The sequence below is a fragment of the Bos mutus genome, chromosome 1 (assembly GCF_027580195.1).
Source record: "Bos mutus isolate GX-2022 chromosome 1, NWIPB_WYAK_1.1, whole genome shotgun sequence".
Classification (NCBI taxonomy): Eukaryota; Metazoa; Chordata; class Mammalia; order Artiodactyla; family Bovidae; genus Bos; species Bos mutus.
This window is the reverse complement of record NC_091617.1, coordinates 120,815,979-120,830,877: the sequence shown is the minus strand read 5'-3', so window position 1 is coordinate 120,830,877 and position 14,899 is coordinate 120,815,979. Positions and strand designations below refer to the sequence as shown.

The 14,899-nt window shown below is 37.0% G+C and overlaps 1 protein-coding gene across 5 annotated transcripts in view; it reads right to left on the bottom strand.

Annotated features, from left to right (window-relative positions):
* Positions 1–9,762: 9,762 nt before the first annotated feature.
* The window catches only part of LOC102280979 (phospholipid scramblase 2), a 28,012-nt gene continuing 22,875 nt past the window's right edge, over positions 9,763–14,899 (bottom strand). For all 5 annotated transcript variants that reach the window (XM_070374877.1, XM_005899343.3, XM_070374882.1 and 2 more), the window contains 2 exons: positions 13,146–13,307; positions 9,763–10,720 (listed from right to left, as the gene is read on the bottom strand). In XM_070374877.1, the coding sequence (XP_070230978.1) occupies positions 10,667–10,720; positions 13,146–13,307 (216 nt within the window). In that variant the 3' untranslated portion in view covers positions 9,763–10,666. The remainder of the gene's footprint in view (positions 10,721–13,145; positions 13,308–14,899) is intronic.

Here is a 14,899-nt window from a genome sequence, read left to right as displayed (position 1 = left end):
CTGTGTGTCATGTGATGTCTTTAACCAGTATTAATTACAATTATAGATATGTTAAATATTAATATTCAACATTTGTAGGCAAGTGTACTCTGATAATCATTTTTTCATATGCAAATTACATAAAAAGAGAGAATAGATACAGGGAATCTACTGGACTGGTTCAATATTTCAAATTTGTTTCCCAATAAATATCATATTTCTTAAGCAGTATTTCTATAATGTTCCTTAATGTAAATGTTAATTTAAATCCATATATGAAAAATGATATCTATGAGCTCCAAAACTGAAAAAAAATGAAATGCAATTTATATATACATTATTTTTTTAAAAATTGTAAATATGTGATATTCAGCCTTAGGTATCAACTAGATGTCAAAGTAAATGAACTCACAGAATTCTCTTTCAGGGCTGAGATTTTAATAATTTCAGAGTAACTGTGGAATGCTAACAGCAGATGCAGATAGAAATAATATGAACTTCATAGTTTTCTACTAATGTCTTACTCTTACAAGTTTCCAGACATATTAGGTTCTTGGTTCTAGTTAAGTGAAGAAGCAGAACCTTATAAAGATTAAGAGATTAGAAATACTGTAAAGGAAATAATCTGTAAATTTTTGTAAATAAAATAACAGCTGAGCACTTACTACATGCCAAACCTAAGTTTAAGTGCTAAGTTGATTATAAAAATTTAATTCCTTGCATTTTTTAAATTTTACCACAGTTTGACAGATGATGGATGTTTGTAGAAAGTTAAGGAATGGGACCACAGCAGGTAGAATTGAGGCCAGGCAGTCTACCTTCAGTGCCAGCATTCTTAAATATTATATTTTTCTTATTGGCTCAAATGACATCAGATATATCCATTTATAAGACCTGCAAGCTCAACTTTTCCCTTGTTTTACTAAGGAAATTAGCCATGATTCCAGAGTATAATTATTGATTTATTGGATATGGCATGTGTTTATTTGAAAATCTCAGGTGCGACAGAATGTAAAATAACCCCTCTTTCATAATATCAGTTAGAGTGAGTACTTTCTATGTGAGACAAATGTCCACCATCTCGGCATAGGGCTTTGCCTTTTCCTTTACCACAAGGGGAATGTGACATAGGAAAGGAATGGAAAGACTGAGGTCAGATCAGTCAGCGGATGCCATAATTTCTGCTGTGGCCTGAGCAACTAGATGGCATCATCAGTGCTTCTCCACCCTCATTCTCAAAAAAAATAAATAAGTTGAAGACCCAATACATACATGAGTACACACTCACGCACATATATGTATAGATGTATGTATATCTATTCCATCTATATGGAGAAGGTCAGTTTTCATTGCAATCTCAAAGAAAGGCAATACCAAAGAATGTTCAAACTACCAGACAATTGCACTCATTTCACACACTAGCAAAGTAATGCTCAAAATCCTTCAGGCTAGGCTTCAGCAGCACTTAACCAAAAACTTCCAGAGGTACAAGCTGGATTTAGAAAAGGCAGAGGAACCAGAGATCAAATTGCCAACATCTGTTGGACCATAGAAAAAGCAAGAGAATTCCAGAAAAACATCAACTTCTGCTTCGTTGACTACACTAAAGACTTTGACTATGTGGATCACAGCAAACTGTGGAAAATTCTTAAAGAGATGGGAATAGCAGACCACCTTACCTGCCTCCTGAGAAACTTTTAGGCAGGTCAAGAAGCAACAGTTAAAACCAGACATGACAATGACTGGTTCCAAATTGGGAAAGGAGTATGTCAAGGCTGTATATTGTCACCTTCTTATTTAACTGCTATGCAGAGTACATCACATGAAGTGCTGAACTGGATGACTCACAAGCTGGAATCAAGATTACCGAGAGAAATATCAACTACCTCATATATGCAGATGATACCACTTTAATGGCCTAAAGTAAAGAGGAACTAAAGAGTCTCTTGACAAACGTGGCAGAGGAGAATGAAAAAGCTGGCTTAAAACTCAACATTCAAAAAATGAAGACTATGGTATTCAGTCCCATCACTTCATGACAAATAGATGGGGAAAACATGGAAACAGTGTCAGATTTCATTTTCTTGGACTCCAAAATCACTTTGAATGGTGACTGTAGCCACGAAATTAAAAGATGCTTGCTTCTTGGAAGAAAAACTACAAAACACCTAGACAGTGTATTAAAAAACAGAGATATTACTTTGCTGACTAAGGTCTTTATAATCAAAGCTGTGGTTTTTCCAATAGTCATATATTATATTATGTGAGTTATATACATATATATGCAGGTGAGAATTGGACCATAAAAAAGACTGTGCACCAAAGAATTGATGCTTTTGAACTGTGGTACTGGAGAAGACTCTTGAGAGTCCCTTGGACAGCAAAGATATCAAGCCAGTCAATCCTAAACAAAACCAACCTTGAATATTCATTGGAAGGACTGGTGCTGAAGCTGAAACTCCAGTACTTTGGCCACCTGATGCAAAAAACTGACTCACTGGAAAAGACCCTGATACTGGGAAAGATTGAAGGCAGGAGGGGAAAGGGACATCAGGGGGTGATGACATCAGGTTGGATGGCATCACTGACTTGATGGACATGAGTTTGAGCAAACTCAGGGAGATAGTGAAGGACAGGGAATCCTGGTGTGCTGCAGTTCATGGGGTTGCAGAGTCAGACATGACTTAGTGACTTAACAACTAATATATATATATGTGTGTGTGTGTGTGTGTGTTTGTGTGTGTGTGTGTGTATATCTCACTATTACATAATCCAATAATAAGTCTGTGGGATCTGTTCCATTTATATTGTAGGGAGTGAATATAATGAAAATTTGGTACATATTTCTGAGTCAGAAGCTAAGATTGACTTTCATTTGGTAGCTATTTCTCAGACTTCTTTTATCTCATCAGGAACTGTGCTTTGCACTAGGAAATAAAAATTGAAAGGGACTCTCTGTTCTTCTCTGAAAGTAGTGCAGAACCTAGTGACTGGGACACACAAGTAGTATGTCTATAATGACTGTGCAAGCATCCTAAGTCACATCAGTTGTTTCCAACTCTTTGAGACCCTATAGACTATAGCCTACCAGGCTTCCTTGTCCTTCACTATCTTCCTGAGTTTGCTCAAACTCATGTCCATGGGATTCTCCAAGCAAGAATACTGGAGTGGGTTGCCATTTCCTTCTCCAGAGAATCTTTCCCACTCAAGAATCAAACCGGGGTCTCCTGCATTGCAGGCAGATTCTTTACTGACTGAGCTACCTAAGTGGAATTAATGACTTTAGATCATTATTGAGTATTATTACTTATAATCAATATTATTAGGTAAATATTGAGCCTATGATATAAAGTAGTTCCTTATGAAAAATTAGGGCTGAACTTCTTAGTGCTGAATCAAATCCTAGAGTCTCTCAGGTCATCCTTTGTAACTACAGAATGAGTAATATGGAAAAAGAACATGTTCTCGCCTAGTTCTTAGTAACTATAATACATACACACACATGCACCCACATACAAATGATGCACAATAGTACATAGACAGTCCTCTACATGACTTTGTGGATTTTCCTCGGTAGAAACAAAATACTGGCAGGTGCTCTAGTTGGCTATCTCCTATCGATGATCAGAGCATGCCATGCTCATTGGGGACATTATGCCTTAGATGGTATATTCTCCAATTAATACCTTTGCTTACCCTCTATTTTTGCCTTTTCATACTGTTCATGAGGTTCTCAAGGCAAGAATACTGAATTGGTTTGCCATTCCCTTCTCCAGTGGACCATTTTGACAGAGCTCTCCCCTATGACCCGACTGTCTTGGGTGGCCCTACACTCATGGCTCATGGTTTCATTGAATTAGACAAGGCTGTAGTCAGTGTGATTAGTTTGATTAGCTTTCTGTGATTGTGGTTTTCATTTTGTCTGTCCTCTGCTGGATAAGAGGTTTATGGGAGCTTCCTGATGGGAGAGACTGACTGAGGGGGAATTTGAGTCTTGTTCTGATGGGCAAGGCCATGCTCAGTAAATCTTTAATCCAATTTTCTGTTGATGGGTGGGTCTGTGTTCCCTGCCTATTGTTTGACCTGAGGCCAAACTATGGTGGAGGTAATGAAGATAGTGGCAACCTCCTTCTAAAGGTCCCATGCAGGCATTGCTGCACTCAGTTCCCTTGACCCTGCACCAGGCCACCTCTGACCAGTGTCTCCGCAGACCCATGCCTCTGCCAGAGACTCCTGGACACTCACTGGCAAGTCTGGGTCAAGATTACTGGGGGGAATATCTTGACCAAATCTTTCCCCTGGTGCTGGGAAAGATTGAAGGGGATGACAGAGGATGAGAAGGTTGGATGGCATCACCGACTTAATGGACATGAGTTTGAGTAAGCTCTGGGAGATGGCAATAGACAGGGAAGCCTGGTGTGCTGCAGATCAAGGAGTCACAAAGAGTCAGACACGACTGAGTGACTGAACTGACTACTCTCTATTTTTTAAAAAAGATGTATTTTAGAGTCATGAAGTGGACACTTTGCCAATGCCTGACTTATTCTCTTTTTCTCCTAAACCCATACTCTTATTGTTCTTTATGTCTAAAGAATCCCAATGTTAGTGTTCTGTACATATGGCCACACATTTCATCATGAAAATATACTCACCAACGTGAAGACATTGCTGACTGAAAGTGTAAGTAATTGCAGCTTAGTGCCAGGAGGGCAGCTTGGAATTCTCTTGACCATCTTGCAGACTCCTCACTCCTGACTTTCCAAGACACTTGTCATTTATGATTATAGCTGTATTTAGCTCATCAGTAGTTCCTATATAGAGTTTGGGAGGTTGTGCAGTTTGACTTCTTCACACGACTAAAACTCTCTCTGTTTCTGACCTCAAAGCCTTTAAGCTGAAAGATGAACTATCTCACTATTTTGAGAGGTTGTAAAATTCTATTTATGCTGAAGCTCTTTCTTATACAAAGAAAAATCTCTCTATGTGTAATCATTGTGTTAGTGTTAGTCACTCAGTCATATCCAACTCTTTGCAACCCCATGGACTATAGCCCACTAGGCTCCTCTGTCCATGGAATTCTCCAGGCAAGAATACTGGAGTGGGTTGCCATGCCCTTCTCCAATGTGTAATCATTAGTCCTTGTTCAACCCTTTGGAGGAATAATAATGATAATATTATCTAGCATTTTTATAGTGTTTAGAGTGTGCCAGAACATATTTTAAGAGCTTAACATGTAGTGACTTAACTCTTATAACACCTCTATGAGAATTATATAATTATGGTATCTGTTTTATAGCTAAGAAATCTGTGATATTATAGAACAATTAAGAATAAATTTGTGCTTACCACGTGGCAAAGAGTCTGCCTGCAGTGCAAGCTTGGTCGGGAAGATCCCTTGGAGGAGGGCATGGCAACCCACTCCAGTATTCTTGCCTGGAGAACCCATGGACAGAGGAGCCTGGTGGGCTACAGTCCATAGGGTCACAAAGAGTCAGACACGATTGAAGCGACTTAACACTGAAATGACTTAACACTGAAGCGGCTTAGCACATATATAAGAATAAAGATATTCCACTTCCATAGTTGAGCACCCACGTCTTCTCTTGAGGCACTTCGTAGAGCATGGTTTTCACACTCTTCTTCCTTTAATCCTATTTCTCAGAGGTCCTGTTTTGCCAGTGTTCTAAGAGCTTGGATTCTGTTATTGTAGTATTTATAACCCCCAGGATGAGTATCATTGACACATACAGTGCCAGAGCTACCACTCTCATTATGGGTATTGCATTTCTGTCAGTTCATCTTTAAAAACTCTAGCTATTTTGGAGGTTTCTTGGGTCTATCATGAAATAAACTCCTGTTTTCCTTTTACATGAAATGTTAATACACTCTCAGTTTTGAAATTTTGATGATTTTTAGTCATCTGGGATGTTATATGTTATCTGTTTAAAATTTTCATTTGTTCCACAACATGAAAAGAAATATTTATTGACATTAACTATATGCAATGGACAGCGTTTCTGTCATTATTGGGGATAGATAAGAAAATGATTTTGAGGCAGAGCTTACCCAGAAGGAGCACACACTCCAGTAAAGAAGATGAATCACAAACAGAACATAGATAGATATAGGGTAAAATGTGCTCACATTCATAATAAAATTACCATTTTTTTTAATGGCATGAAAAGGAGAAATAACAGCCTAAATGCAAGCTAGAGAAGAATTTGATTGTAGCAACAATTTTGACATTAAAAAATTAAAGGGCCACTTCCATCTTCCCTAGTAGCTCAGCTGGTAAACAATCTGCCTGCAATACATGGGACACCAGTTCGATTCCTGGGTCAGGAAGATCCACGGAGAAGGGATAGGCTACCCACTCTGGTATTCTTGGGCTTTCTTCAGCACAGACAATAAAGAATCCGCCTGCAATGCGGGAGACCTGGGATCCCTGGCTTGGGAAGATCTCCTGTAGAAGGGAATGGTTACCCACTCTAGTATTCTGGCCTGGAGAATTCTATGGACAGAGGAGTTTGGCAGGCTACAGTTCATGTTGTCGCAGAGTCTGATGCAACTGAGAGAGTTTCACTTTCACTTTACTGACTTCTGGTTTTGCATGAAGGTGCTTGGAAGTCGCCCTTCTATCCTAAAAAATAAAAAGCTGAACTGACTGAAAAGTTAACTCTAGGATCTAGCAACAGAAGTGAGGTCACAAGGGCAACTGCTGCCCCAAGACTGAAGAGACAGGTGAACACAGGGAATCAGGGCTTATCAGAGCTAAGACCTACAGGAACCAGTGCCATAGAAGGAAAATGTATTGGTGCACACTCAGTGTGCACAAGTCAGGGAGTTAAAAACTCCACAAGAACCCTGTCATTGGTGGGTGTGGGGAGGATGGGACAGAATTTTGTGACAGGTTCCCTCAGGAGCTCAATCAGGTTCTCACAGTAAATTAAAACAATTAAATGCCCTTGTGCTTCCTACAGGGGGAGGGGAAAAGGTTCATTTTGAAAGACACCGGAGCACTCTGTTCTTAACAAGGTCTGCCCTCAGGAAAAAGTAGTTAACCATGGCCTAAATGACCAGGTGGCAAGGAAATACTGAACTCCATTCAGCTCTAGCCTTTCATGTGATAGAAGGGAAATACCCAACTCCAGCTCACTGATAGCCTTCCTGACCCATCAAAGAAGGGAGAAAAAAAATACTGAAAAAAACACTTGTGAAGTTTCCAGTCCACAGGGGAAAGCTCAGTAAAAGACTGAGATGTAATCACTGGAGTACAGAACACTTTCCATTCTCCCTTATGTCACCATCACAGTACAAAAATCCCTATTTACAATATTCCTTTTATCTCGTATATCATGCCCAGCTATCAGGATAAATTACAATGCATACCAAAAGTCAAAAAACACATTTGAAGAGATGAGCATCAGAAATAGATATGGAAGGGGTGTTGGAATTACCACTAGGAATTTAAAACAACCATGATTAAAATGCTAAGGTCTCTAATGGATAAAGTAGACAGCGTGCAAACATAGAAGGGGAAGGTAACAAAGTGATGGAAACCTTAAGAAAGAACCAAAAGGAAATTCTGTAGATCAAAAACATTGCGACAGAAATGAAGAATGTCTTTGATGAGCTTATTAGTAGGCTAGACACAGCTGAAGATATAACCTGAGAATGTCTCAATAGGAAGCTCCAAAACTGAAAAGCAGGTAGATCAAAGAATGGAAAAAAAAAAAAAGAATTCAGGGACTGTGGGAAAAATACAAAAGTGTAACATAAAAGGAATGATGCTAAGGCTGAAACTCCAGCACTTTGACCACCTCATGCGAAGAGCTGACTCATTGTAAAAGACTCTGATGATGGGAGGGATTGGGGGCAGGAGGAGAAGGGGATGACAGAGGATGAGATGGCTGGATGGCATCACTGACTCGATGGACGTGAGTCTGAGTGAACTCTGGGAGTTGGTGATGGACAGGGAGGCCTGGCGTGCTGCAATTCATGGGGTCGCAAAGAGTCGGACATGACTGAGCGACTGAACTGAAATGTAATATGAATACCAGAAGAAAGATAAAGAGATGAACAAACAGAAGAAATGTTTGAAATAATAATAACAGAATTTCCTCATATTGTCAGACACCTACCCACAGGTTCAGAGCGCTTAGCAAACATGAGGCAGGAAAAAAATGAGGAGAAAAAAAAAAAAAAACCTACCCTAGCATATTATTTTTAAACTACATAAAATCAAAGATTAAAAAAGATTGTGAAAGGAGCCAGGGGAAAATACCATACTTATAGAAAAACAAAGATCAGAATAATATCTGACTTCTGTTCGGAAACCATGCAAGCAAGAAGAGAGTGGAGTGAAATATTTAGTGAGGGAAAAAATCAATAACCTGGAATTTTGTATAGATGAAATTATTCTTCAAAAGTTATAAACAAATAGGTCATTTTCATTCATTTTTCTTGTATATGATAAATCCATTTACCTAGAGACAGCAGTCTGTTTTGATTGGAAATAAAGTATTCTCTTCGCTCCATTTAATTTCTGCTTCTGGAATTTATGTTGTGTGTGACTTGACGTGGATTTATGTGTTCCTCAGGAATTACCCTTTCTCTCTGTACTTTGTGTTAATCTGACTTCTGGGATTATTCTTTAAAATATCTTTTATTGTATCATGTTATCTTTCTACCAAATTCAATATATTGTTCCAGTGTCTCCTTCATACTTTAAAGGGTGGCTATCATACTTTTCAACTTTATTAAAACTTTTCCTCATCAGAGTGTTCCTTTTTCTCTCCTGCCTGTTTCAGAAATAGATCTGCAACATTCTTTCAAATCTCATTGAGATTACCAACAAAGACATTTGTTGCAAGTCCTAGTGTTTTTCATAAATTTGCAGCTTTCCATGTATCATGAGTCTTCCCTTTGTAAATATTTAATGAGAGCATATTCGTCTAGTATTTAAACTTAAATGGGTTCTACAGATAAAGTGTGGGTTTCTGCTCAGATCTTCTTTGTGTAGTTGAAGAAGGAAAGAACTGTTCAGATAAGTTGTAGTTTTACTTTGCTTACCCAGAGATCTTGAGTTCTATCCGAAGAAGGAGGAGGATTAGGGGAGATTGGGAGGAGGAAGGGGGAAGTGAAAGCCAGATATAGTTCTCACAGGGATAACATTAGTCCTTTTAGCCTCATTTTGGGTTGACTGTGGCATTACAGCTAGCTTGGAAAGCCTCCCTTCTCTAACTGGCATAACTAATGCCACTAGAATCCAGCTGTGCAAATACCTCACTGTATCTGGCATGCTGTCTGTACCAACTACAAACTGAATGTTAGTGCCTGGTTATACCTCATCACTGGATGTGACAACTGGTGAGTTATTTAGGCTAGTGAAAGGTGGTCTAGCCATGACTACTCCTCCAGCTCCTCTGCCATCCTTAGGAGCTAGTGGTGCTGGAGTTCTGCTGTGGATAAAAGAGAATCTCCCCTAAGCTCTTTATTTCCTAAACACACTTTTCCTTTCCATGAGGTAAATGGTGGGTTGGACATCTCTCACGAGATTCAGTTTTCCCTACAAAACAGTGTATAAAAATTGCACTAACTTTCTGACAGGAAGAAAACTCAGTTTCCAGCACAGGTATATATGTATTTTACCAAAGATTATCATATGCTTTAGCTCTTTAAAGATTTGAAAGGGAGCGTGAGGTAAATGTGTAAAGTTCAGAATATCATGTGAATTGACTGTTAACAGTTTGTTTAAAAACAAAAATCAAACATTCAAAGAACTATATCAGCAATGTTTTATTTTGGTTATTTAATTGTTGGCAAAAATAATCTAATAGACCATTATAAACATTTATAGTCAGACAGAATATATATGTTCTATTTAATTAACACTTGAGTGATCTGAAAACTACTATATTCCATGAATGAAAGAATATAGAACAGAAGCTAATTATTCCATATATAAATAATTACTTCAAAATATTATAGTATCCCAGTTTTAGAGTGAGTGAATCTCTAAGTGTGTCCTTCTTTGGTACACAATCATTCTTTTATTCATGAAAAATCATCAAAATTTGGTAATTTATAGTCTTGTCAATATAAAAATGTTAATAGCTGCAGATTATAGAAGTTAAACATAGTGTGATTTTCTGAACAAAAAAATACACTTGATAATATGAATATTGAGTATTATTTGAGCATAATTGTAAAAATAAACACTGAAAATTATGTTCATTTTGAACTTTTTTGAATATATCATTTTTGCAAAATAACAGTTATTACATAGGAAATAACTAGATTTAATAAAATAATGTATGTTTATATTAGTATTACTTTAAAAAGACTTTAATTAATTTTGCTGTACATATTGAAAACAAAGCAGAAACTCTAGTTTAAAGCAATTCATCATAGGAAGTTATGTTTAAATGTAAAAATTTCTATATCCTTTCTCCAAAATGCACAATGAAAAAGAAAATGTATAAAAACATTTATAAGTAAGTGATATAGAAAATAGACTCTTTAATTTGAAAAGTAAAATCATAATCCTGAAGCTTCAGGTATCCTAGTATAATTTACACATGCTGTAATAAGTCATTTACATAAAGAAAAAATCCACCCAATTTTTCTTTTACATAGTCCCAATCAATATACGGACTTCAGATTTTCTGAGACTTTCATGAATGTACTACCACACTCCTGCTCTCTGTTCACCTCTAGTCATTTCAAAGAACATGAAGTCCTAGAGAAAAACAAAATATAGAAATGAGTTTTCAGCACCAAGCAGAGATCAGCTCTCAGATGCATAAATGCTAAGGGATCTGATGAAACACAATAACATACTTGCTAAACAAGAAAAATCAACTGTAATAGGTAGATCCAGGAAAAATTGATAGCTTCAACTTTCCAGTTTAATGGCAATTAAATCCTACAATTCTGTTAACTTATTGATACCTGCATGAACTTAAGTAATTATCAGGTAATTTCTGTAAGTTTCACTTTTTTTCATGTTTCCTAGAACGTTCCTCTTTCAATATTTCTTCCTCAGCTTTTTGAACTCCTTCTCTAGTAATATAACTTGTGTTGTGACTGTACATGGAGTTCCATGTACAATCTTTAGATTGTTTCAGGAGAATGACAGCCATCTTAGACTTAGAATAACATCTTAGAATTTTGGGGCCCAATTTTATGACTTCTCTTCCAAGCTTGTCTCTCTGTTCCTCAGTTTGTCTTACTCCATCAGTTTCTAACCAAATCTTCATCCCTATGACTTCTAAATTGTATGGATTTTAGCTCTCTCACATCTGTCATTTTCCTTTATCCCTTTATAAAGGAATAACTGAATCTTTATAACCATTCACTTGCAGTTGCACTAATACAGTTCATCATCAGGATTTATCATTCTAAAATTTGGATTTATAATTATTTCTATTTATACATAGCTTAAAACTAACCAGTTAACGAAACAATTTTTAGTATCTTCCCAAGGTCTATAAGAAGTTGCCCAATCTACCCTATATTCACTTCTTAATAACCCCACTCCAGTATTCTGGGCTGGAGAATTCCAGGGACTGTATAGTCCATGGGGTCACAAAGAGTTGGACATGACTGAGGGACTTTCACTTCATAACCCCACCACCACCCTCCAATCCCATATCTCATCTAACCAGACATCTCAGACTACTCTCTCTGCCCTGTACACATCATATCTTTGGTTATGGTGTGTAAATCATTGGTTAAACAGTTCCCCAAGATTAAGATTACAGTTTTCTCCTCATGTGAAATAAACATTTGTTGAAAGCACAGTTTTTAAACAGAATTGTAGTTATATTTAAAATTTTATATAGAAAATATTGTCCCAAATTAGATAGAATAGCATAAATAAAGTCCCAGTGACTACTCACCCAGCTTAGTTCACCAATTAATCCACCCCTTATGTCCCCCTGGCTTCATCTCCCTTATTTAAAAGCAAATCTGTGATAAATAACCATATTATTTCATACTGAAATACTTCAGTATATACCCTTAAAAAATGTGGACTGTTTTGTTTTTGTATAACCATAATAACAACATCATTTTAAAAACCTTAATAATTCATTAATATCATCAAATAGCCAGTGTTCACAAATGCATGAGGGTCTTGTAAATGTCTTTTTATACTGGTTTGTTTAAATCAGTATCCAAACAGAGTCTACAAACTGTATTAAACTGATATTTCTCTTTTCATTTTTATCTTCCTGATATTTATTTGTTGAAGTAACTGAATCCTTTTCTATATGTTCTCTCACTTTTTAGTGTTTTTTTTTTTTTTTTTTTCTGATTGCTTCTGCATGTCAGTGTTTAAGATATTAATCTAGTGGCTCCAAACCTCACTTGCATTGCAATCTATGACAGCTTGAACACTTGATGGCTTGGTTCCATCTCCAGATTTAGTTTACTGGATCTGGGTAGTCTTCACATAGGGAGTGCAAAAGCTACCCAGGTGTTTCTACTGTGCAGCTAAGGTGGAAAAACCACTACTCTGTCCCCAGAGACCTTGACATTGGCCACATAAGGAATCATCTGGGGAGCTACACAAACTTTTAATGGTGTGCTTCTGATTTAGTTAAACTGGGGTATGGCTTACTACTAAAAACTTCCTAGCTAATTTAATGTGAAGACAAGTTCAGAATCAATGCTGTATTCCATATATTTCCTCTCAATTGATAGCTCCTTGATCAAATGTACATTCTTATTGCAGTTGGTATTTCTGTATTAGATGGTTTAATTATGAATAAGGAAGAAATTTCCTTGTTTCACTGAGACTTATTTCATTTAAACACACTAGAAGATTCAAACTCTTCTCCAAAGTATCAATTTGAGGTTTTCTTTGGTTATTGGTGGTGGTGTTGGCTTTTTTTTTTTTAACCACTAAAACCAGAACTTCTCCTTAACATATAACATCCTTTTGTTACAGTGTGAAACTACACAGACCCTCCAGAGAGAAGCTAGTCACCTGTGAACCAAGAGTAGCAGAAGAAAATGGAATTTCAGAGCTAAGATTAAACAGGACCACTTTCAATAAAACCTACAAATTTAAGGTCATTTAAATATATAAAATTTAAAAATTATTTCAGAATAAAACTAGAGAAACCATCTGTACCCTAGATTAGCAGGAGTAAACTTACAATGAGGAAACATGCGCCGAGCATCACAGCTTTCATTTTCACATCAAGGTCTAACGGGAACTGGATGCCAAAGTTATCAACATCTGTAAATAACTCTTTAATAAGGCCAGTCCAGTGTTTGGAAATCTTGCCAACCACATACTTATCATCAAGAGATTTAACCTAAATTGAAAAAAGAAAAAGGACAAAAACTTCTAGCAAACTAATAAAGCTACTTTCCAAGTAGAAGTAAAATGAAACCAATATTAAAATTATATGCCATTCATAACTGTGAACATTATATCACTCAGTAGAAGCAGGTAGATTCCTATGTTTACTTACAGATTCATTTTAAAAACTTTATTTGCTACAGAGAACCAATATGAAACTAGTTTAGCTGAAAGAGTTAACATTTTCTATTCTCCATTAAGATACACAGTAATAAATTAGTTGAATCTATCCAAAATAAAATTCAAGCAAGAAAAGATACAACTATGAAATGATTATTTGAATGAAATTTCTAGAAGCCATCTGGTGGGGGGAGCGGGTAGTAAATGAAACTCTAATCTGACTTCAGCTTTAAGATTAGCACAGAAAGTTGACATAGGTCGAGTGTTTAAAGGTGATGGAAGGACTCAGGAAAACATAAAATGCCAAGAGGCTGGAAAAGAGGACTGGTAGTTTTGAGTGAAGTAAAGTAACCAATAAGTAACTTGATGGGATGCCCCAGGTCAAGGCTTGGGCTAAGACTGGACAACAGAATGGGACTGAACAATAAAAGAAGAAGGATGTATGAAACAAAAGGACTCCAAAGTAAAGTTTTTCTAATTTTATGTTTCTATCTGAGTAAAGCTCAGGCCCATGATAAAGAACAGAACAGCTTGTAGCCAGTGGAATGAACCTCACAAAGTGGGCATTTGGGGGCTGAATGTAGCCCACACTCGCCAGGGTATTTATAGGCAGGGTTGTATCACAACAGGAAGAGAAGTGTGCTTTTCAAATGTACACAAGGTACCACACATGCCGGTAACAACATTTGAAGCCCTATCTTAGGTTGAAACCAGCTACGTAAATGTGGGGAGATTAAAAACAGTTGACTCATTTTATTTGGATGTACATAGTTAAGTTCTTTAAAAACCTGAAATAAACTTCTACTGTGAATGCTGTGATAGCCTGGATTACTGTTCATCAAATAGTCATTTCAGTGTCCTCCGTCTGGAATCCAGTATACTTCCCTGCACGCTGAAATTAAGACTTGGCCATGTTCCTTGTTTAACCAATGGAGGGTTAGTGGATGTGACACCAGCAGAGATCTTGGCCTTGGTCCTGCTCTCCAGTGATCAGCCATTAAAAAACCATGATCCAGGCAGCTGCTGTTGATGCAACTCCAGAGTGAACATACCTGGGGCAGACCTGAGGCCAACTTACAGCCTAAATCAGGGCCATCTGTCTAAGCCTATATCCTCCAGACACAGCTGACCTTGAGATCCATAAGCATGAGAATAAATTCCTGTTTTCTTAAGCCAATGAGTTTTAGGGGCTGTTTGTTATGCTACGATGGCAAAACAGACTAATACAAATTCCCTATTGCACACTTACATGTTTCATCTGTTAATAGCTGTCATGTAAACATCTATACCTTACGTTTTATTTTTAATTTGATTATTTTTAATTTTTGAAAAAAATTTTAAATATACAAAAAATAATTTATCAGCCACCACAATCCTACTACTAGACTTATAAGATATTAAGATTTCCTTTTTTATTCCTACATA